General features: G+C 46.2%; 1 protein-coding gene across 7 annotated transcripts in view; it reads left to right on the top strand.

The window, feature by feature from the left end:
- Positions 1 to 25224, top strand: part of LOC103244514 (uncharacterized protein IRF1-AS1-like) — a 124675-nt gene that overhangs the window by 7247 nt on the left and 92204 nt on the right. For all 7 annotated transcript variants that reach the window (XR_012090860.1, XR_012090861.1, XM_008014370.3 and 4 more), the window contains exon 2: positions 2290 to 2397. Coding sequence is in view for 5 of the 7 variants with exons in the window: in XM_008014370.3 (XP_008012561.3) it covers positions 2290 to 2397 (108 nt within the window). In the remaining 2 variants the exon portion in view is untranslated. The remainder of the gene's footprint in view (positions 1 to 2289; positions 2398 to 25224) is intronic.

Raw genomic sequence — 25224 nt, 5'->3', positions numbered from 1 at the left:
CTATTTTAGAAGCCCTGAAATTAAGGCTTTGGCAGGGCTGCGTTCCTTCTGGAGGCTCTAAAGGAGAATCGTTTTGTTACTTTTTCCAGCTTCTAGAGGCCACTGCATTCCCTGGCCCAGGGCCCCTTCCTCCTCTTCGAAGCCAAGTCTTTCTCGTGCCACATCACTCTGAGGCTCCTCAGATCTCCCCCTGCCTCCCTCTTATAAGGACACTGGTGATTACGTTGGGCCCACCTGGATACTCTCCAATTCTCAGGATCCTGAATCACATCTGCAATGTCCCTTTTGCCATGTAGGGGAACATACGCACAGCCTCCAGGGATTCACACATAGACATCTTTGGCAGGGCCATTACTAAGCCTACATAGATAATCTTTTAAAAGTACACATCTAAATGCATTACTCCTCTACCTAAGACCCTTGTGTGGTGCTCCAGTTCTCCAGGGTTAAGGCTCGAACTCCTCTTGTGGCTTGGAGTGTCATGCAAGGGTTGCCTACACTGCTTCTCCAGCCTCACCCTGCCTCCTGTCCCTGCTGACTGCCCACGATCCAGCCTGTGCACAGGGTGTGCTTTTGACAGGGACACTGCTTGATATGGTTTAGATGCATGTCTCCTCCCAATCTCTTGTTGAAATGTGATCGCCAGCATTGGAGGTGGGGCCTGGTGGGAGGTGTTTGGGTCATGAGGCTGGATCCCTCGTGAATGGTTTGGTACCATCCCGGAAGTAATGAGTGAGTTCTTAACTCTGTTCAGGTGAGAGCTGGTTGTTTAAAGGAGCCTTGGCATCTCCTCCCCTTTCTTGCTCTTTCTTGTGCCATGTGACACGCCAGCTCTCCCTTTACCTTTCACCATGATTGTAAGCATCCTGAGGCCTGACCAGAAGCCAAGCAGATGCTGGTGCCATGCTTGTACAGTCTACAGAACTGTGAGCCAAACCTCTTTTCTTTTTTCTTTTTTTTTTTGAGATGGAGTCTTGCTCTGACACCTAGGCTGGAGTGCAGTGGCATTTTCTTGGCTCACTGCAACCTCTGCCTCCCCAGTTCAAGCAATTCTCCTGCCTCAGCCTCCCAACTAGCTGGGATTACAGGCATGCACCACCACACCCAGCTAATGTTTGTGTTTTTAGTAGAGACAGGGTTTCATCATGTTGGCCAGGTTGGTCCCGAACTCCTGACCTCAGATGATCCACCCGTCTCAGCCTCCCAAAGTGCTGGGATTACAGGTGTGAGCCACTGCACCCAGCCTTAAACCTCTTTTCTTTATAAATTATCCAGCCTCAGATATTCCTTTATAGCAATGCAAAATGGACTAACACATTGCTCCTCCCCACACTCCATCTCAGGCCTCCCCCTAGAGGAGGTCAGGCCTCCTGGAGGTGCTCTCACAAGGACTACATGCAATTCTGCTACCACACCTATCACAGATTAACATCTGTGCATTTATTTAGGTGATTATTTGACTAATAATAAATGTTCCTCTTATGTAAGTACTCCATACAGGCAGAGACCATGTCTATTTCTTACCCATAATTGCATCCTTGGCACAGTGCCTGACATGCAGCTGTGGGCAATAAATGACATGGTTAGTAAGTCCTTGGAAATAAATGAATAAATGAATGGATATTAACAGCATTGTCATCGTGCTGTATCTCTTTTTCCCTGCTTTTTCTTCTGCTTGGCATTTGTCTCCTTTTCTATTGTTGCCTCCCTCCACTACAACAGAAGCTTCGTGAGAGCAGGGACTTTGTCTTGTGTGTTCGCTCCTCTCTTCCCAGGTCCTAGAGCAGTGTCTGGTCCATAACACTCAATGGATATTTTGGGAATGAATGTCTGCAAGATGCTGAGAATCTCTCACAGAGTTTTCATATGTGACCCCTCTTTGAAATTGAGTATTACCAAGTTATTCATTTTAATGATTCAACCTAATTCAGTAATCAGGCAAATTGGCAGAGACCTAAAATATTTACCCATCGTTGTGAGGATGAAATAAGTAAACAAGTGTGAGTTATTTAGAGCAGTGTCTGGTAACCACAGCCCTGTGTAAGAGTTTGCTGCTGTTGTTAAGAAATGCTTGACTTCTTATATCTTAGTTTTTGCTGACTCTGTTGCCTGTGTTGGGATCCCAAGCAGAAACTGTTTGTGGCCCAGCAGGTGTTGGCACTCGGTGAGTGCTCCTAGCTCTTGTGCCACCGTGGGGACCCAGGTCTTCCAGCTGCCTGAGGATATAGGAGGGGCTTCAGGTGCATGATTGGGGCCGTTGCTTATGTTTTTCCCTTGTTTGGCCTGCAGGTGGCAGCACACCCTGGCCCCCCAGGCAGTCCTGAGGATGGCCGGCAGAGAAACAAGAAAATGGACTCCCTGGCTGCTGGAGAGTTGAATGCCAGCCACCAGCCATGGGTGAGTGGAGAGTCTGACCGGAATTTTTCTCTTATTTGTTCTGCATTATTTGTGTTTTGGTATATGAATTGCTGTAATTCACATGTGTTCGATTTTGAGGCCATTTGTTGATTTTTGCGGTTTATTTACAAAAACAACAAACAATAGCAGTGAAACCAGAATTATTCCTGGAATGTATCAGAGAGTATGAGGGACAAGGGCGCATCCTCTGCATTGTAAGTGTGACTTCCCTTCCCCTCTGCATCTTAGGCCTGTCCCCTTTGCCATCCAAGGAGGAAATATCCACCCAGAATAGTTCAACAAGTATGTGGCAAGCTGGGAGGGTGAGGTGTTCTTTGCGGGGACCCTGCAGTCCTTCTTCCAGTCACTCCCAGGGTGGACTATTCTGCACTGCCATGCCTGGCCCCTCAGAACCCATGGTGTCCATCTGCCTGCCCAGGCCTTGCAGCCCCTTGGTGTACTTCTCCTGCTGACCCTCCCCTCTTCTTACCCCTATTAATTTCACAGCTCTATCTTGTTTATCCCAAGATCCTATTTGTGCTGCATTCTGAGCACTTGAATGAGGATTGTTTATTTTCTATTTTGATCACATTTGTTGGCTTTGTGCTTAGAAGAAAATAATTTCAGTTTCATAAATGGGAATAAGCCCTTATGTCAAGGACCACTACATCACTTCTTGGCATTCCAGTGAGGGGTCTAGTGAAGAGCTTCCCTGAATTTCAGTACCTTTCAAGGCCTCTCTTGAAAGAATGTGGAATTAATTTGGGTGGAGGCTTGTGCAAGGACTTTTTTTCTGAGTATATTTGGCCAGTGGGCCAGTGGGGAAGCAGAGGCATGGACCAGAGAGAGGAACAAGGAAGAAGGAGAAGCTGGGGCTGCAGGATGCCATCTGCTGTTTGTATGGCTTCCCATGGCCCACCGTAGTGGCCACAGGGCACTGCTAGGAATCCTTCATGTGGCTGTTGCTTGCTGTTGGGTGACATGATTCAGAACTGTGTAGCTCCATGTCCAGTTCCACTCCGCATCTCACTCACAAAGCTCTAGTGTTGGGCTGTTGGGTTTTGGTGAAAGCAGGTGCTATGAAGAATGTATTGAAGGACAAATCAGTCCCTAAGGGACTTCGATAGACGCAGTCCTAAAAACATTTCCGGGCTGGTTTCTTTTTTTTAAACACCAGTTAACCGTTTTCAGTTTAACTGTGTTTTCCTTCCTGAAACTTTAAGTGAGACTAATTGGTATGAATTTTTTTTTTTTTTTTTTTTTTTTTTTTTTGGTATACATTGTTTTTAGGGAGTTTCTCTACTTGTCAAGTCTGGGTTGGAGACAGAGATGAAATGGTTTTTGTTTTTTTTTTCCCCACACAGACCAAGCATGCAGAAATGGGAATGATTTAAGTTTGTCTTTAATTTAATTTCTATATATTTATTTTCCTTTCCTTGGGAAATAGAGGAAATATTTGGGGGCATTTTCACCAAATTGTAACTTGTAACTTCACATGAGCCTGTCAGCAGGAATTTCTGTGCACGTTTTAATGCCTGGTTGGGGGAGACATGAAAAGACAACAGACAGTTGCCCTCAAGGATCCTTTGTTCTGGCTGGGGAGTCACAACTTTGTTCCTCCCTTTAAGTAACACCAAATACTAGAGCCCCAGGGGCGGGTCTCATCATGAATGCCCAGTAGTCAGTGCCTAGAAAAACCTAAGTCCGGGGAGACTATGAGACCTGCCCCTGGGGCTCTAGTAAATTCAGATGAGAGAAAAGAAGGTGGGTGGTGTTTCCAGGCACACAGGTGTAAGAAGGACCAGGGAGTACCTAGGTCCAACTTGAACATCATTTGGAGGAGTGCAGAGAGATTGTATTGGACAGGTTGGTTAATCAGATTTCAGTGGTGGTAGGAGTTTGACTATCAAGCCAAGGAGTTTGAATTTGATATCATCAAGAATAGAGCAAGACTCCGTCTCAAAAAAAAAAAAAAAAAAAGAATAGGAAGCGTCCGGGCCCAGTGGCTCACGCCTGTAATCCCAGCACCTTGGGAGGCCAAGGTGGGTGGATCACGAGGTCAGGAGATCGAGACCATCCTGGCTAACATGGTGAAACCTCTTCTCTACTAAAAATACAAAAACTTAGCTGGCCGTGGTGGCGCGTGCCTATAGTCCCAGCTACTCAAGAGGCTGAGGCAGGAGAATGGCATGAACCCGGGAGGTGGAGCTTGCAGTGAGCCGAGATCACGAGACTGCACTCCAGCCTGGGTGACAGAGGAGACTCCATCTCAAAAAAAAAAAAAAAAAAAAAGAACAGGAAACACAGTTGGCCCTCCATACCAGCAGGTTCTGTGTGTGGACCTGTGGATACGGAGGGCTGACTATGCTACACCATTTTTTGTTTGTTTGTTTTTTGTTTTTGAGATGAAGTCTCACTCTGTCACCCAGGCTGGAGTGCAGTGATATGATCTTGGCTCATTGCAACTTCCGCCTCCCAGGTTCATGCAATTCTTATGCCTCAGCCTCCTGAGTAGCTGGGACTACAAGTGCGTGCAAGCAAGCCCGGCTATTTTTTGTATTTTTAGAGGAGACGGGATTTTACCATATTGGCGAGGCTGGTCTCAAACTCCTGACCTCATGTGATCCACCCACCTCGGTCTCCCAAAGTGCTGGGATTACTGGCACGAGCCATTGTACCCAGCCCTACACCATTTTTTATAAAGAATTTGAGCATCATAGCTTTTGGTATCTGAGGGGCTGTTCTGGAACCAATCCCTTGAAGATGCTGAGGGATAACTGTAATAGGCTTCTGAATGGGAGACAACTGACTGTTTGAAATAGGAACTTTTATTTCCATTTTACATCTGCTTTTCAAATACTATCTTTTCAAATAATTCTCCAAGGTCACACAGTTGGTGGGCGGGGGTTGGATCTGCCAGACTGCAGAGTCCATGTACACGCTCACCTCTGCACTGGCTTGCATTATCTCCAGACACAGGTTGGCCTGCATGTGACCAAGGCTCCACCCAGCCCTGACCTTGGATGACTCTGAGTCTATACATAGCTGCATTTGCGTGTCAGCCTTGCTCCCTGGGCTGAACTGTTTATAGGGTGAAAGGGGACTTTGGGTAAGTCACTTCCCTGTCTTCATGAGACTCTAGGAAAGCAGGGGCAGGAACTGAGCTAGGCCTCCATGGTCTGCACAGCAACAACCCAGATAAGTTCCAAGAGCTGCAGAGGCTGTCAGAGAAGCTTCAGAGCAGGTCCCTGGACAAGTCTCCTCCAAAGTGGGAGCTGCAGGGCTGATGCGGATCCAGGCAAGGTGACAGCACAGCTGCGGTCACAGCACAAGTCGATTCCTGTTACTGCCCTAATCCTCCAGCATAGGCAGGAGGAGTTGGGGATTTGAAGTTTGAAGTTGGAGGAGTTGAACTTTGAAGTTCTCCATGCATTCCTTTGTCGTTCCTTCATAGAGTATTCAGCAAATAACTAAGCACCTAATTGTTCCAGGTCTGGCCCTGGGCCCTGGGCTTACAGCAAGGAACAAAACAACCCAAGTCCCTGCCCTCGTGCCGCTTACATTCCAGTGGGTAACACAATGTTAAGGAGAAGTGAAGTAGAAGAGGAAAGTAGGGAGAGGGGATAGAGTACTAGGGCCAGAGACCTAGAGGTCCAGGAAGGCCTCTCTAAGGAGGAGCACTTGTGCAGAAACCTGGCATTTGAGCTAGCCAGGGAGCTAGCAGTGTGAATGTCTAGGTTGCAGGCAGAGGGAATGGCAAGTTCACAGAACTTAGGGAACATAGGGAAGCAGTGAGTAGGGTGATGCATTAGGGAGAGAGGAGAGTGGGAAGAGCCGAGGCTGCATGGGGCCAGACCTTGCCACCTTGCCAGCTATTGAAGAAAGGTAAGGTTTCTTTCTTTCTTTCTCCAGCTCTAAGGTATGTTTCAGGCATCGTTCCTGGCTGACTGGCTCTAAATCTGCAGCCCTCCCAGAGAGCCTTTGATCGACCCAATATCTTCCTATATCATCCCTTTTCTGGCTGAACTAACCACTGTTCGTACAGCTATGAACCCTGCCTAATACAGAGCTTTGGAGGAGGAGGAGCGTGCCAACCAGCTTTATAGGGAAATTAAATATGTTTTTAAGGTTGGAAAAGATGCACTTGGATATTATATTAAAACATTTCAACTTTGGTAGAAAGGGCTCCACCTTGGCCATGGAAAGGGCCTTTGTCATCACTGTTTCCTCCCCTAGGAGCTAGGAGGCTGGGTCGGTCTCCTCCTCACCTGCCAGCCAAGGGCCTAAGCTGATCACCCCTTGCTTGACCTTCCTGGTCTCACCTGTACAATTCAGTTAGTAATATTATTCCTGCCTGAAGGGGAAGAGGACGAAAGAAATGATTTATTGAGGGTTATTTCTATGTTGGAGGTCTCTGATGCTGCGAATAATTTCCACAGAAGGTTCCTAGGGGTTGGGACTGTTCCCTGAGTTATGTCCGGGCAGGGGAGGGGAGTGATTTATGTTTATTTTATGCATCCTCCCCTCTTTTTTTTTTGCTTTCAAAACACTTTTACCTATGTCCTTGATCTCTGTAAAAGGGCTCTGTATGTTATAGTGGTTAAGAGCATGGAAAAACAGATGTGGTGCTGAGTGCCAGGTCCACCTTTGCTAACTTTGTCACTTTGGGCTTGTCCCCTAACCAGCCTGCTCCACAGTTTCCTGTTCCCACTGGTCTAAGATACAGAGTGGTGACCCTTGCTCCTGTCAGAGTAGGTTTAAATATTACACAGGTGGATTTTTCCCAGAAACAATACCACTCAGAATTTTCCTTCAGGCAGCATAGCACAGGGGAGATGTCCACACAGTCACACCTGTGTTTGAATCCCAGCTTTGCCTTTTTGTTTGTGGGTGGGTGAGTTGGGAGTGTGCTTGAAAAATTATTCAGCCTCTTCAACTCTTAGTTTCTACCTCTATAAAATGGGAACAAGAATACTTACTCCAAAGATTTGTGGTATGAATTAAACAAAATACCCTGTTTGAACTGCTTAACATATGTGTGCACATGGTAGCCCGTGGTAGCTATTTTTGTCATCGTCATCATCATCATCATCATCATTGTTAGGCATGTCAGTGGCCTCTACCAGTCTGTGGGTGGAAGCAGCTTTCAAATGTGGCTCAGCCTCATGGAGGCTGTGCACTTGCTGTGACTCAGGATTCTAGAATGACTGAGCCAAAGATCTCAAACTTCTCTTTGCTATATTGTTATTTGCAGTCACACTCACACACTCAGTTATCCAGGGTGAATAATTAAGTTTCTGTTGATGTAGGTTGCCATGCTGTTTATTTCCCTGTTTCTCTTCTGTTTAGTTCAGCGCCCTTCGAAGAAGACAATAGTTAAGTAGCTAAACTATATTGAGGGCTTAGTATACTAAAAGTGTTACGTAAATTAGCCCCTTTCATTCATGTAACCAAATTTAGAAACAGTTTCAATAATGCCTAAGACTACGCTGCTACCCTGCAGCAGACCCAGGCTTCACATGTCCCATTCCAGAGCCAACACTGGCCTCTGTACTGCCTGCCTTTAAACAGGACAGCGGTTGAATTTGGTGACCTTGAGAGATCAGGTAGTCTAGTCTTTCTTACCTCCTTTCCAGGGTGAGCTGAGCATCACAGAGGGGGAAAATCTGTGATTTTCTTGAGAAAACTTTACAGCGAAAACTGTTGGCTCTGCTGATAGCCATTTTTGTGGTCTGGAGGGACAGTGGCTTCTTCCTAGAGCCCCTTTGCAGTGTCCCCTTGAGGCCAGCTGTCCATCCTTGAGAGCAGTTAGGAGAGCCATGTTGAGAGTGTGCTCAGTCCTCAGTTGGAAACCTGGAAATGCAGATCAGAGGGTGGTGTCCCACTGGCACATGGTGGGTGGGGCTTTCTGCCACCCTGGCTGTGTGTGGCATCCGGTGCGAGTGGTAGCCAGACATCATGCCCACCTGCCCTCGAGCTGCGTGCCTGCAGCTGGCTCCTTCCTCACAGATCTGCATCCCTTCGGCGGTGGGGAGCAGAGGAAGTGGTCTGTGGGCCAGCTGAATTGCCCAGGGAGCTGAGTCACTGGCTGATTTCGGCCTGCCCTGTAGTCCCTGGGGTGACTATGGTGATAGGGGAGAGAAATCTGCTTGTCTAGGGGCCTTGAAGCCCGAGAACTCACACACTCCAGGAGGTTTCTTCATGCCACAAGCATGTACTGAGCACCTACTTTGTGCCTAAAGAGGCCATGCCAGAGCCCTCAGCATGGGAATGTGTGTTGGGCTGCCTGGAACCCAGGTGACTGGTGGCCACCAGGGAGCTCCACTGCTCTTAGAAGGATCTGAGGCTGGCAGAGGGGCCAGGTTGGTGTGCTACTGTTTATCTGAGCAGATTCCATGACAACCAGGAGATAAATGCCTGAGGTCAAGCAACCCCTGGAACAAGATTAGGTATCTGGGTAAGGTGGGACCTATACTGTGATTTGGAGACCCTTAAGTGACCAGTATCTTCTGGATGACTATTCAGTACACTTAATTAATTTGTTAATTAACTAATCCCTCATCCTACTCCAGAAAGGATTGAAAGTGATTCAATTCAGCAGGTGTTTTAGAGGGAGGAAGGCATCCTGAGCTTGCTCTGAGTGAAAAGCTGAGGTTTATTTAGGCCCCGAGAGGGTCATTTACCAGCTGCCAGCCCAGCTCCACACTCCTAGGGCTGGCTCCCATGAAAGCACAGCCTTTGCTGCCAAGGCTGGTTTGCAGTGTTTCTGTGATCGCCTCCTGGTCTCTTTGCAACAAGTGGCCCCGACACCTTCCTGCCTTGACGCAAATCATGTGACTTAAGAGGAGCAACCTGACCTCAATTACCAGGTGCAAACATCAGTCACTGAGAGTAAGCAGGAGGCCTCCAGTGTCTCTGGTTGTTTTAGCCTCCAGCATTAAATATTAAGAGTGAACTGTTCAGGGTGTGATAAAAGCTGTGTCTCACAGTTTATGATTTCCAGTAAACCAGAGGGCTTAAAGGAAGGGCCAGGGACAGGTGAGAGATTCCAGACCTGGCCCTCTGCTGAGCTGGTAGAGCAATTTCTGCAGGAATGGGAGGGGCAGGGAGTGAGGCCACAGCTAGTAAAGATTTGCCCTCTTCTGTGCCACAGCTAGAGAGCCACATTGTCTGCTCAGCAGGGCCCAGGAAGTGAGGCCAGTTTCTGCTCCCAACCAGGCAGCTGCATGCACTCTCAGCGTAGGGATATGGGAAAAGGAAGAAGTGTGATGTGTCCTCACTGTGCTGGCCATTGTGCCTGCCTCCTGCTGGGTGTCAGGCTAGCCAGGAGCCCTGGGCACATTCCTCTATCAGTGTAGGCAATGGGCGGCTCCAGCTGCTCTCACAGAAAGCTAGAGGAACATTTCAGTATTAGGAGCCTGCAGACACATGGGCTGGGATTGCTCAGCATCTGGCCTTCATGGGGAAGTCCAGGCCACAAGGAAGCTGCAAGCAGGCAGCATATCCCACTTTGGCCTAGGAAGGGAACTGAGGTCCCCCTCCCAACCTGCAATGTCATGAGGAGACTCAGCCCTTTCTGAGTTTCTCTAGAGCACCTAATCTGACAGCAGTGATAGAAGCCATACATCAAATTAATTCAGCATGCAGTAACAGTGGCATACATTCATTTAACAAGTATTTAATGAACACTTCACTCTCTGCCACACACTGTGCTAGGTGCTGGGCATACAATAGTGAACAGACAAGGTCCCTGCTCAAATGGAGCTACAGCATAATGGTGGAGATAGAAAGAAAACACAGAAATAAAACCTTGGTGCTAGCAGTAAGTGCTCTCTAACAAATTAAAATAGACTGAAGTGTAATCAAGTGACTGACAGCTTTGGATTGGGTAGTCAAGGATAGCCTCTGAGGAAGTGGCATTTCAGGGGATACCTGAAAGAAAAGACTAGAAAAGAGCAGGTGAAAGAGCAGACTCTGTCCTGTCTGCTGTAGGTGCAGGAGAGCTAGAGTGACAGGAGGAGAGGAAGAATATTCTAGAACATATAGCTTGGTTAACTTGGTGCTTCGGTGTTTGTGACACTTTTTTGCTTATTTTCTGAATTATGCTCTAAACATTCATTCACTAAAGCTTTATTGCATGTCCTCTGAGTGCCAGGAATTTTGCTGGATGACATTAAAATCAAGATGAACATGTCAAGTCTCTTCTCAAGGGGTGTCCAGTGTGTTGGGAGAGATGAGCCAGGAAACCAAGACACTGTGGAAGTACTGTGAGTAAGAGAATCAAAGAGGGCTAACAGGAGCATGTAGAAGGGCTTCCCAACTCCCCATGGGCAGTCTAGCAAGGCTCCCAGAGGAGAGGACACTTGAGAGGTCCTGGAGGCTGAGGAAGGTTAGCCAGGAGGAAAGTGTATGTCCCAGGCGCAGAGAGTGGCCTGTGCAAAGGCCTAGAGGATAGGCTAAGCAAATGAGAGAAGGATGCTGGAGGGTCTTGGAGATGGAACAGGTGGCCAGGACCAATCACAGAAAGCCTGCTCTGTGCCTGCTCTGTGCATTCTCACAGAAGAATGCTCTGCTCTGGCACCTGAACCAGACACTGGAGAATAGCTTGTAGAACGAAGACAGATTCCTAAGGGGCCAAGTCAGCAGCTGGTAAAGGCTGGAAGAAAGGACACTGAGTTTATGAGCCACTGTTCAGACCACTCTCTGGGGCTCCCTTCCTACCTGGGAGCTATCCCATGTGAGGACCAACACAGTGTAGCCATTTCCCAAATCAGAATAGAACTTTCACCTGACCCAGGCACCTAGGCAGGAACATGCAGGTATTTAAACATCCAGGTTAACACATTTGACTACTTGGTTTTGGGGGAGCAGGCATGATGGGTTAAGACCTATTAATCTAGAAGTAAACACTAGGTTTGGTTTTTAGGGCAGGAAGACCTTCCTTGCAAAATCCCTTTCTAGCAAGTCTCACTGGGCTGTAAAATTGCAAATGCACTGTTATCACATCCCAGTAAGTGCATGATTTGATTTTAAAGTAAGATAATCTTGCATTCATTCCAGCCTCATAGGGAACATACAGTTTTCTCCATCCTTTTCTCTTACTTACTCTCCTTCTTCTGTTTCCCTCTGTCATCTCTTATCCCCAGAGCCCCTGGTTATCTTTTTTATACACTCATTACTACTTCATAACACTCCAATATAGATAACAATACTTGATTATTTGGAAGTTATCTCAACTATACGTGAGCTGATGAAAACCAGGAAGTAAGCAATAAGCAAAACAGGCAGACAGAGAGTCCAAAGTCCAACATAAATTAACATTTGTTGAGGATTTGTGGACTTACTATGTTCCAGGCATTATGCTAACCTCATCACGGTCTCTATTTTGTTTAATCTTCTATTCGCTCGTGCAGATCCACTCTCCGTCCTCTACCTGCTCTGGGCTGGGAGGCTGACCTGAATGGGCCACATCGCTCATCTATCTTGCCTCTGGCTTCTGGTTAGATTTGGTCCATGGGGAACATTAGGGAGAGATGGAAGGACACAGGAAAATGAGGTCAGGAGTTCCCCGAGGAGGGCAAGTGGTTAAGTTATTCCCCCAGGTCCCCATCAGGTCACTTTAGGCCAACTGCATCCTCCACTGGAGCCCACAGCTCCAGCCAGACAACCTTCCAATTAGCTGCCTCCTTTGGGTCCCCTTACCTATTTATTCCCTTCTTTCATAACTTCAGGTTAGGAGTGGTAACAGCTCCCCATTGTTGCTAGCCCCAAATGCTTCACTGTCTCATCTTCATTTCCCTAAGCCCTCCCCACAATTTGTAAACAGTCCCAGTTCAAGTTCACCATCTGTTTCCTACCCAACTTGATGATACGATGAGGTAAGCACTGTATTAGCCCATCTTAAGACAAGGAACCTGAGCCCCAGAGAAGTGTAATAACTCGTCCCAGAACACACAGCTGGTAAACCACAGAGCTAGGTCTCAAATCCAGGTGTTTCTGATTCCAAAGCATGGGCGCGTTTCGTCATTATATCATATAGCTTCCCACGCCCTAAAGATCGTCTCCCCCAGAGACATGGTGGTATGTGCCATGAAACATCAGTTTACTCTGGTATTTTTTCCAATCAATAACCATTTAAAAAGAGCAAACACTAGAAGTAAGTGCTTTCAAATAAATCGTGAGAGGTAACTGGTGGTGGTCTGGATGGAGAAAGGCACACTAACTATTCAAAATAGGCCTGTGAACTTCAGAAGCCTGTGGAGTCCACACTTGCTGTGTGCTCTGCACCTTCCTTCTCTGTGCCTTCTGAAGGGTGGTGGCATTGACATCACCATCTGTGGGAGCTCACCTAAAGTCCTGAATTTGCCAGAAGACATAATTTGAGGTTGCCTAACATCACCACCGTGTAGTATGCAAACACTGGTCCTTATTTTAGTGGCTGGTTTTCTTGTTTAATTTGTGATACCCCAAGAACATGACAGAGGTTCTGTTTTTTTTTTTTTTTTTAAGTTCTGAAACTGCTGAGTCAGTTTGCATGAGGATATTACTTTTTTTAAGGAACTTTCAAAAACACCTAAAATTTAATTTTAGCCGTAGTTTAGTTAGAGAATCCCTGGGTACAGAATTTTCTCTACTTCCCAGCATTTACAGAATCTGATGTCACTTGGGAGTTGGAGGGAGACTTTGGGGGAACAGCCAGGAAGTTGCCTTTGGGTCCCTGAGCCACCTAGTTGGGGAGAAAGGGCCATTTTTACCCTGAAACTCTGTTCTGTTCATGTGCACTGTCCCAAGGTTCTTATGAAGACAGTCAGCTCTTGACTGTCTTCACGACTTGTCTGGCAAGCTCTTCAATACCTTAGCCAGACAAGACCATAAAAGGCCTGCTTCACTTATATTTGACTGTTGGTAAGGTTGATCCTGAAATCTTTTACATATGTATTTCTTTTGATAATTTTGTTCACATGTATGTTAGAAACTGCTCATTGCTCTACAGTATCCATTCCCTCTCTTAGTAACAAAACCAATTTTTTGCTGATCCCTTTTCCACCCAGCTAAAAACTATATTCCCCTGGCAACTTTGCAGCTAAGTATGATCATGTGGCTGAGTTCTGAACAATGGATGCAAGGGAGTGTCATATGGGACTTCGAAGCCAGCTCCTTAACAGGAGGGGGTGTGCCCTCTATTCACCCTCTTTTCTCCATCTTACTTTCTTAAATGAGGATGCAGTGACTATCACTCTAGCAACCACCACGAGACATGAGGATGACAGCTGCGCTTTAGGAATAGGGGCAGGATGAGCCAGAAGAAGCGTAGGTCCCTGGTGACACCTGGAGCCACCAAACCAGCCCGGAACTGACCATTTCTGGACTTTTTTTTTCAATGCGAGAAAGAAATAAACTCCCATCTTGTTTAAGCCGCTGTTGTTTTCTGTTTTATGTAACTGAACAACATTCTAACCAATACAAAATAATGTTTATAATACAAAATACCATAATCAATGCTGTTTTTCTTTTTCTTTCTTTTTTTAAGAGACAGGGCCTTGCTTTGTCAACCAGACTGGAGTGCAGTGACACAATCATAGCTCACTGTAGCCTGGAACTCCTGGGCTCAAGCAGTCCTTTTACCTGAGCCTCCAGAGTAGCTGGAACTACAGCTATGCACCACCATACCTGCCTAACTTATTTGTTATAGAGATGGGATCTTGCTATGTTGCCCAAGCTGGTCTTGAACTCCTGGGCTCAAGCAGTCCTCCCACCTGGGCCCCCTGAGTAGCTGGGATTACAGGCACATACCACCATGCCCAGCTCCAGTGCTGTTTTTCTTTGGAGCGTGTATTTTTATTATTGATTAAAAATTCATCTGTGTTTTTTGGGTTTTCTTGTTGTTGTTGTTTTCTTTTTCACTTTTTTTTTTTTAATATATATGAAGTCTCACTCTGTCTCCTGGGTTGGAGTGCAGTGGTGCGATCTCAGCTCATTGCAATCTCTGCCTCCTCCGTTCCAGCGATTCTCCTTCCTCAGCCTCCTGAGTAGCTGGCCTTACAGGTGCAAGCCTCCATGCCCAGCTAAATTTTTGTATTTTAGTAGAGACAGGGTTTCACCATGTTGCCCAGGCTGGTCTCAAACTCCTGACCTCAAGTGATCCGCCCATCTCGGCCTCTCAAAGTGCTAGGATTACAGGCGTGAGCCACACCCAGCCGTATGTTTTTTATATATGAAGGACATGTCCTTTCTGTCACTGTTGCTGTAAATATAATCCCTTGTTTTTGCTTGCCTTTTGATTTTGTTTATGAGTTCTGTTTTTAAAGTCTTGGTGTTTGTTTTTAATATAGCTAAAATTTCTAGTCCTTTAAAATGCTGTTTGCTCTTTTATCCAAAATTCTTCTCCCCTTAGATAAGTATTCACCAATATTTTTCTGGTTTTTCAATGACTTCACTGTTTACCATTAGCATTTTAGTCCATTGGTGAGTACTGTTAGTAAGTTTTTAATCTTTTGTAGGTCATGAGTGTTTAGGCCTAAATACTCTCCTGCGTTCTAAAGCAGGAGCCAGCGTCACCTCCTGTTTATACACCCTGTCCTGGCCTGAGCCTCCTGAAGGCTGGCACATTCAGCATAGACCCCTCTCACTCCTACTTCCCACCCACTGCCCTTCTGTGGGTCACCTGCCCACTACTCAAGATAGCACTCTTGGCTTCTTCTGGAGCTTCTGTCTTCACCACCCTGTGTTCGGTTCTATTCCAGCTCATCTCTAATTTCTGTTTACCTTGACCAAGCCGCTGACAGCCTTCCCAACTATTCTAGGAGCTTTTTGTTATTTCTTCTCTGGAAATACAATATAAATAATTTTTATATGGCTTTCCAAGTAGATATGAAACTTTTTAAATTAAAAATTTGTGTTCTAATAAGAGAAATGAACCATATTAATCATTTTAAGAAGTGGAAAATATAGAAAAGCACTAAGCGAAATAAAAACAACATAGAAAGTAAAAAGTGAAAGCCCTACTACCTTCAAGAGGTGACCTCTGTCAACAGTTGATGTATCTCTTTCCAGACTTATTTATGCAAACAAATGTGGATCTTTATAAATATACATATGCACAGCTTTGTTCATGAAAATGGGAGCATGCTATATACTTTGTACAGCAACTGGCTTTTTTTTTTTTTTTTTTTTGAGACAAAGTCTCACTCTGTTGCCCAGGCTGGAGTGCAGTGGCAAAACCTCGGCTCATTGCAACCTCCACCTCCCGGGTTCAAGCGTTTCTCCGGCCTCAGCCTCCCAAGTAGCTGGGATTACAGGCACCCGCCACCATGCCCAATTAATTTTTGTATTTTTAGTAGAGACGAGGTTGCACCATGTTGGCCAGGCTGGGCTCGAACTCTTGACCTCAGGTGATCCACCCACCTCAGCCTCCCAAAGTGCTGGGATTACAGGCGTGAGCCACCGCTCCCGGCTTTTTACAAATAGCAGTCTATTGTGTATATTTCTCTATGACAGTACATAGAGACCTGCTGTCTTCTTTTTAAAGACTACTTGGTATGTATTCTACCACATAGATGTACAGCTATTTCATCTCCTCCCCTACAGATGACCACGAAGTTTTCCAATGTCCTGATAACATTTATAGGCCACTACATCCTCATTTTTATACTTTTATGCTTTTGTGCTAGTGTTTCTATAAAATAGATTTCTAAAATTGAGACTGTTGAGTTAAAGGATATATACATAGTAAGTTGTATATACTTCCAGTTGCCCCTTGTTGAAACCTTGTACCAATCAATGCAGCATCCTTTTAAATGGTCTTTTCATTGCCCATTGCTTCCCTGTCTCCCCCACCCCCCGGCTCTTCACCCTGGTGCTAGAATTGCTTTTACGAAACTCAGATCTGACCATGGCTTACCCTGTTTAAAATACCTCAATGGCTCCTCACTGCCAGCAAAACCCAAACATTCATCCAAGGTCCTTCCCAGTTGGAGTCCTCTAGGAAGCAGACACCAAAACAGAATGAAAAGTGCAGAAGATTTATTGGGGGGAAGAAGAGCTAATGCTTATGAAAGATAAAGGAGAAAGGAGCAGAAGTACAGAGAGAAAAGACAGCTTTCAGACTGCAGTCCGGATCTAACTCCTGGGACGCAAGAGAGGGAAGGATAATTCTGTTGAAAGAGCATCAAACTGTGATTCTTGCTGTGTAAGAATGTCTCAACCAGCCCAGTGGGGAGTTCCAGCCAAAGATTGCCCAGGGGAAGAGTCCCACTTCGGGCAGAAATGGACAGGCCGGAGCAATCCTGCCATGTTCTGCCACTGGCTGGGGGCCACCCAGGAGGCAACATGGTCTGACTTGAAGGGTGTGGTGGATCCGAGGCTGCAGCCTGTCAGCTGTCTGCACTCCATGCAACAGGTCCTTTGAATGGCATGTGTTCATGGCTGTCATAAACTGCAGCCTGCCTTTTAGTCTTACCTCCTTTGTTCTTGCTCTCCGACCCTGTGTTCTGGCAACACTGGCCTGACTACACGCCGTATCACACACGACCAACTGCCCATTCCACCCCCAACCCTGACCTTTGCTCACTCAGTTCTTTCTGCCTGGAATGCCACTCCTTCCCAGTTATACCCAGCAAAATCCTTATGTGCTTTCAAGGCCCAACTTAAACAAACACCTTCTCTGGTTGACCTCACCATGTAGAATTAATTGTTCCTTGCTCCTATGGTGCTATGTGTAGATTAGTACTTCCCAGGTTGGAGTATTCTTAGCTGTTTTTTTCTCAGATTTTTGTCTCCTCTAAATCTAGCAAAATGTCAGCACACAGTTCATGTTGACTGATCTGTTCCCCTGCTCCTCCCAAAGCACCTTGAGGTTGCAGAATTCCAACTCCTGGAATGGTTGGAAGCGCACGGTACATGGTCAATAAGTGTTTGTTGAGTTGTCTGGGACCTCGTATTGGTGGGGTGAGGTGGACAGAAGGCTGCTGAGGATGGGGATTGACTGTTGTTGGGGCTCACCAGTCTGGGGCCGCATTGGAGTTCTAAGACTAGAGCACATCTTCCCCTGTTTTTGTTTTCCTCCATTATTTGGAAAGACCCCAGAGGTGGGTTTTTTTTGTTGTTGTTTTTTTTAAGTAATCGTTTTATTGTCTCTAGTCAACAAATGAGAACTTCTATGGGTCTTCCCTTTTTCAACCACATTTTCATGAGTTGGGATTTTGCGTTTCTTCATTACCCATTCTCCTTATGGGTACAAAAAGAGCCATTATTATACCCGGGATGAGAGTTCCAGGTCAGATGGGTAATCATTTTAATACTGGAGGCTCATGGGATACAAGGAGTTGGGAAGGTAGAAATGATATTTTTCCTCTTCCTCTTTCCCACACCCACCAGTTAAAGAACTTCCCTGGGAGTGGACCTGTGGGAAGTGGTCAAGGGTTTCCGGGGTGGGCACAGCGGGGAGTGACATCAGGGCTTGGTGGGGATGAGGTGGGTAGAGAGGACAGAGAGGGACTCTCCACCTTCCTTTGGATCTACCAGGATGTTCCTTGGGTACTGTGCCTCAGCAGAAGGAGGCTAGAGCTGAGGTGACCACACCCTCCACTCATCTTCAACCCCTTCAATCTGTCAGGCCCTCAGAGGAAACCCTTCCAAGGTGTAAGGGCTGTGTGCCTCTGCCTTCCCTCTTCGGGTGCTTGGCACAGGTGGAAGTAGAGAGGTTCTGGGCTGAGGCTTCGGTTGTCAGTGCTAGCTTGACAGCAGTTAAGAATTTTTTGTTGTTGTTTTTTAAAATTTATTTTTCTTTAATTTTTAATGTAGTTAAAATTTATACATAATTGAAACCACTTCAATTTATACATATTGAAACATCACTATGTACCCCATAAATATGTATAATTATTATGTATTATCATTGTCTGGGACCTCACAATTATTATGTGTTATAATGATTATACATATTTATGAGGTACAGAGTGATGTTTCAGTACATATTATGTACAGTGATCAGATCAGGGTAATTAGCATATCCACCATCTCAAGTGTTTGTCATCTCTTTGTGTTGGGAACAGTCACTATCCTTCTTCTAGCTATTAGCAGTGGTTAGGGATTTTTGGAGGTTGTGCAGCGTGAAGAAGCCTGTGGGCCAGAGGTTCTTATCACAGACTCTTCTTCAGGAGTTATGAACCAGCCTTCCCCAAAGTGTTATCAAACTGTGCCTTTGGTGGAGGCATAGCTCTCATCAGATTCTTTTTTGCCAGAAAGATCTGTGAATGAAGCTGCTACTCTGTTAACTCAAAGAACAGCCTCCCTAATAAAGAAGAGGATGTGTTCCTACAAGAGCCAGGTTTTAGTTGGATTATTGGTGTGAGTGATGAAGACCTCAGAATGGCTCTAGAAAGAAGCCCAGATCTCAGCTTTGCACTGTGATTGTCCCCCAGCAACTTTGCATTCCCCCTGTATGGGAATAGGGACCTGTGGATTCTGTTGCCATAGATCCAGAGATTGGACCCAGGAAAGTGAGACCAGGTGGTCTGACACCTGCCTCCAGAGCAGACAACCCAGAGACAGAGCAGGCACCTGCAGGTGTAGGGGCTGGGGGGAGAAGACAGCTATGTTTATCTTCATAGATGTCAGGCCTCTGAGCCAAAGCTAAGCCATCATATCCCCTGTGACCTGCACATACACATCCAGTCAGCGGGTTCCTGCCTTAACTGATGACATTCCACCACAAAATAAGTGAAAATGGCCTGTTCCTACCTTAACTGATGACATTACCTTGTGAAATTCCTTTTCCTTTACCTACCCAAATCCTATAAAACGGCCCCACCCCTATCTCCCTTTGCCGACTCTCTTTTTGGACTCAGCCCGCCTGCACCCAGGTGATTAAAAAGCTTTATTGCTCACACAAAGCCTGTTTGGTGGTCTCTTCACACGGACGGATGCACATGACAATAGACTAGGAATATCAGTGCGAATAGAATAGTTCTAGGCTTTGAAATGAATTTTAGCATTCATTATTATTTGGTCATTCTAAAAACCCCTATTTTGAACCTCCACTTCAGAGAAATAGTTCTGATGTTCTCGGAAAATGTCGGGAGTGTGTGGTGCACAGCAGTGGACAACAAAGGAAGAGAAAGCCAGAAAAGGAGAAAAGTGAATAAAAAGAAACTTCTCAAATTAGAGCAAAATACGAACTCAGTTATGCAAGCCTACAACTGTAACGTGACAACCTCTCCGATTTTGACAGTCCCCCTCCACTTGTATTTTTTAAGTCCCGGCCACAGTTATAAATAGGGAACCATATCTGTTGAGACTTCCCAAGGGTTACATAAACAATTTGGATGGTTATATCTTTTTAAACAACAGTTTCTACAAACACTGAAAAAATCCCACTTATTTAACAATCTGGTGCCTTGAGCCAATCCTGGGAGTCCCTGGGAGACCTTGCAGAATCACTTCCTTCTGACTGTGAGTGGGGGCAGGGGCCCGCTTCTTGAGAGAGAGCAGGGGAGGAAGAACCCAGTGTGTATGTGGGGGGTGAAGGAGGGAGGAGTGGGGTGGTGCAGAGGGAGGGAGGAGGAGGCCCCAGACTGCCACTCATACAGGCAGCTGTATCTTGTCACCAGGAGAGAGCAAGGACCCAGGATGGAGCAGACATAGGTCTTCTGGGGACTCAGCCCTTTCGGGAGGGAGTGTGTGCTCTAGGCACACCCTTCCCATATGACAATCTAATATGATGGTGGAAACAGGGTCCCTGGGCCCCTAAATCATGTTGGGAATGTTTCCTTCTCTCAAGCTGGAAGAGCTGAGGTTTATCTGAGAAATGAGAAATGCCTGTGTCTCTTTTGACACATCGTAGTCACTAACCCCTTGTTCCTGCTCCAGGAGCCTCCAAAAAGTCATCTAGACCAGAAAAATTGGTCTTGTGTAGTGGTGGGAGTGGCTTAATGTCATTATCCTCTATTTAGGTATGAGCTGTACCTCAGTTTTATCATTAGAAATATAGTTTTAGGTCAGGCACAGTGGCTCATGCCTGTAATCCCAGCACTTTGGGAGGCCGAGGTGGGCAGATTACTTGAAGTCAGGAGTTAAAGACCAGCCTGGGCAACATGGTGAAACCGTATCTCCACTAAAAATACAAAAATTAGCTGGGCACAGTGGTAGGCACCTCTAATTCCAGCTACCTAGGAGGCTGAGGCACAAGAATCACATGAACCAGGAAGGCAGAGGTTGCAGTGAGCTGAAATCACGCCACTGCACTCCAGTCTGGGGGCAACAAGAGCAATACTCCATCTGAAAAAAGAAAAGAAATATAATTTTAGTTAAGCGTTCTCTCTTCCCGGGTGTCTTTTTGGAAGTGCAGTTAGCTAAAGATACATAGCTCGTTACTGTAAATTAATTTTATCGAACTGATCCACACACTTCCATTTAAAGAGGACTCGGTCCAGTGGGCCTTACCTTTTTTTGAGGTCACACACCCCTTCCAGAATCTAATGGCACACATGGACCCTTTCCCCAGGAAAATTCACAAACATCCAGAATTTCATATGTCCCTAGGGGATTTAAAAGACCCCTTTGACTCCACCCTGGGCTTCGGAGTTGTTATGAGAGGGTGGTACATGGAAAAAGTGGTGGTAAGGGGTGAGGAACAGGGACAAACAAGGAACCTGGGTCCTTAAGAGATCACGTGGTTGTTTTACCCAAGACTTGGCATACAAAAATATCAGAAATGAGTATCTGCTGCCAATGGGGTCACTGCGCATCCTGGAAAAAAGGTATGCCTTCATCTGCAGTGACACACAGCCATGGTGTTGGGACTGGCACACTGCATCTCTAAGCTGCCAAGAGCTTGACCCTGGATGGGAAGAAAACTGCCCCAGAGGTGCTGGAGCTGGCTTTATGCTGGGGAGGTGGATGGCAGCTTGCGTCCATCTGGTAGATTGAGGTCCTCTTGGCAAGCCTGCTACCATCCCCTCCCAGCAGAAGAGGTGGGGGTAGGACCCCACACTGCAAACTCATAATCTTGAGTCCAAGATCTCTCTCTCTCTCTCTCTCTTATTTTTTTAATTTTTTTTTTTTAGGGAAGTCAGTTGTATGATGTAGCTTGTGACTCCCAGGGTATTGTTCTACTCAAACTGGGGAAAACATGGGGAAAGTTTCTGGATCTAGACTTCATCCACAAGCATCACAGGGGATTTTGAAAGTGATGCAGCATAGTGAAATGAGCATAGGGATCGTTTGGAGTCCAGCGCTTGTTATTTGAAGCTCCTCCTGTCTATGTGGTGACTCAAGGAGGGGAGAATTTCCCCTTTGTGAGCCAGCTGGACAAGTGTCAGCACTGCTGTCTTTGCAGGCTCTGGCACAGAGGAGCAGGGCCTGGACTAAAGGGAATCTCCAGGGTTTGGGGGTCAGACCCAGCTTAACACACATGAAAAGGAGTGATCTTTCTCTTAAGCCAGTGAGCCAGGATCCCCCTACACCCCACAGAGCCCTTTCCACCACCTGGCACAGCATCTGATCCAAGCAGGGGACATGATTGTTGCACTGCCTGGAGGTTCAGCTCCCATCCATACCACAACACAGGACAAGGCCCGGGCTTTGCACAGCACAGTCAAGTGAACACACTCTCACGATCTGATGCAGTCCTTCTCCCACACCCACCATCCAATTTTTTCCTTCACTTCTTTGTCTTTTTTAATATTACTAATTTTTGTTGTTTCTGTTAACTGGACTTCTTGGAATTAAGATTAATAAGCAGGATACACTAGCCATAGATGAAAAGATGGGTAAATTGAACATTTATGAACTTTTGTTCATCAAAAATACCATTAAAGGGTGGAAAGGCGGCCAGGTGCGGTGGCTCACACCTGTATTCCCAGCACTTTGGGAGGCTGAGACAGGTGGATCACAAGGTCAGGAGTTTGAGACCAGCCTGGCCAATATGGTGAAATCCCGTCTCTACTAAAAATACAAAGATTAGCCGGGCATGGTGGTGGGCGCCTGTAGTCTCAGTTACCTGGGAGGCTGAGGCAGGAGAATTGCTTGAACTCGGGAGGTGGAGGTTGTAGTGAGCTGAGATCATGCCACTGCACTCCACCCTGGGTGACAGAGCGAGACTCCATCTCAAAAAAAAAAGAAGAGTAAAAAAGCAAGCCAGAGACTGGGAGAGGAGAGGATATTCTCAGTAACATACCCGACAGAGGACTGGGGCTTGTATCCAGAAGGTCCAAAGAACTCCTGCAAGTCAATAAGAAAAAAGCAAATAGGCAAAAGTCTTAAACAGGAATATCTTAAAAGTGGATATATAAATAGCCAATAAGCAAATTAAAACGTGTAAGATGCCACTCAATACCCACAGAAAGGACTAAAATTGAAGATTGATAATACCAAATGGTGGCAAACTCTTTTATATGCTGGTAGGAGTGTACATTGATACGATCACTTTGGAAAACTATTTGGTAGTATCTACTAAAGCTAAGACTATACCCATTCCATAAACTATGAGTTCCACCTCTAGGTACATACTCAAGAGGAATGAGTGCAAATGTCTACCAGCGGACATAAACTAAAATGTTTCTGTCTTATGTCTAATAGTACCTTTTTTCATAAGAGCCCCAAACTAGAAACAACACAAATGGTCATCAACAGCAGAATGGTTAAATTGTGTCATATCCACACAATGGGATACAACACAGCAATCTTAAAAAAGAACAAACTGTGTCTATACATAACAGCATACATGGATCATACAGATAATGTTGAGTGAGAAGAAGCCATACACCCAGAAGGTACATTGTATGATTCTATTTATATGAAGTGTAAAAACAGATAAAATTGGCCAGGTGTGGTGGCTTATACCTGTAATCCCAGCACTTTGGAAGGTCAAGACAAGAGGAATGCTTGAGACCAGGAGTTTGAGACCAGCCTGGGCAACATAGCAAGACTCTGTCTCTTTAAAAAAAAAAATAGCTGGGCATGGTGGCACATGCCTGTAGTCCTAGCTACTCAAGAGGCTGAGGTGGGAGGATTGCTTGAGTTTGGGCATTCGAGGCTGCAGTGGGCTATGATCGCATCACTGCACTCCATCCTGGGCGACAGAGCAAGACCCTGTCTCAAACAAAAAGGAAAAACAGGCAAAATTAATCTCTGGTGGCCGTGCACGGTGGCTCACGCCTGTAATCCCAGCACTTTGGGAGGCTGAGGCAGGCGGATCACGAGGTCAGGAGATCGAGACCATCCTGGCTAACACGGTGAAACCCCATCTCTACTAAAAATACAAAAAAAAATTAGCCAGGCGTGGTGGCGGGCGCCTGTAGTCCCCGCTACTCAGGAGGCTGAGGCAGGAGAATGGCGTGAACCTGGGAGGCGGAGCTTACAGTGAGATGGCACCACTGCACTCCAGCCTGGGCAACAGAACGAGACTCCGTCTCAAAAAAAAAAAAAAAAAATTAGTCTCTGGTGATGGAAGTTAGAACAGAGGTCCCAACAGGGAGGGGCATGAGGGGGCCCCCTGTGGTCAGAAGTATTCTGTCTCAGTGCAACTCAAAGTATTGCAATTGCCAGCCACCTTGCCATTCTCCCCAACTGGCTCCTGGATGATAAGGATAAGGGTGCACCTTTGTCTGAACCACAGTGCCTAGCACAGCCCCCGCCACATAGAGCAGATCCTCAGCGGATGTTTATTCAAAGAATGAGCAAATTGCGCCAGGCGCGGTGGCTCACTCCTGTAATCCCAGTACTTTGGGAGGTCAAGGTGGGTGGATCACTTGAGGCCAGGAGTTCAAGACCGAGACCAGCCTGGCCAACATCTCTACTAAAAATACAAAAATTAGCCGGGCATAGTGGCATGGGCCTGTAATCCCAGCTACTTGGGAGGCTAAGGTGGGAGGATGGCATGAACCCAGGAGTCAGAGGTTGCAGTGAGCCAAGATCATGCCACTGCACTCCAGGCTGGGCAACAGAGCAAGATCTTGTTTCAAAAATACAAAATAAAAAAGAATGAGTGAAGTACGACATGGCCTTTATAGAGTTACATTTGTGTGTTAGAGGGGAATCGGTGTGGGAAGGCAGTTAACAACTGCTCAAAGTTTACTATAAAACAAAGCAGAAAATACATGCTGCAAAGGAGAAGCAGAAATGAAGGTCTTTCACTAGAATGGGGGATGGGGTGACAATGGTGCTGTCAGTTCGAGGAAGAGGCCTTTACAAGTAATTGGGGGACTATGGGGGCTTCCCGAAAGAGATGGCATTGAGCTGAACTTCGAAAGGTGGTTGAGATTACAATAGGCAGAAAATGGCTGAGAAGGGCAACCTGGGCTCAGAGAATGACTCACTCAGTGGTTCTCAAACTTTAGTGCAACCAGAATCACCTAGACTTGTTAAAACACAGTTTGCTGGGTCTCACCCCACAAGTTCCAATCCAGGAGGTCTAACAAGTCCCAGATGATGCGGATGCTGCTGGTCTGGGGACTATTCTTTAAGAACCCCTGGCTTAAGCCAAAGCCAGCCTGTCTAGTCAACTGCACCTCCCTTTGGACACTGTGTTAAGTGAGTGAAGGTCAAGATGAGAGGCAGGTGTGGACAGGTGGAGTGGGCCAGAATCTGAGACCTTTGGCTACTGTCTGGGGAGTTTAGGCCTAGTTCTGTGAACTTAATTTAGGGCCTCAATAGATGGACATGGTGTAATGACCTGGTCTCTAGGGATGTCCCACTCCAGGGTTTATGACATCCTCTACCTGAAGCTTAAAACTGTACACACAGGCAGGTGATAAGTTCGTACTGAGTTTGGTCCTACAGAGACAAGCCCTGCACTGTCCTCCACAGCATACCTGCCAAGGGAGACAC

The sequence above is a fragment of the Chlorocebus sabaeus genome, chromosome 23, assembly GCF_047675955.1.
Source record: "Chlorocebus sabaeus isolate Y175 chromosome 23, mChlSab1.0.hap1, whole genome shotgun sequence".
Classification (NCBI taxonomy): Eukaryota; Metazoa; Chordata; class Mammalia; order Primates; family Cercopithecidae; genus Chlorocebus; species Chlorocebus sabaeus.
Note: the sequence above shows the minus strand (reverse complement) of the source record. Positions and strands in the feature narration are given on the sequence as shown.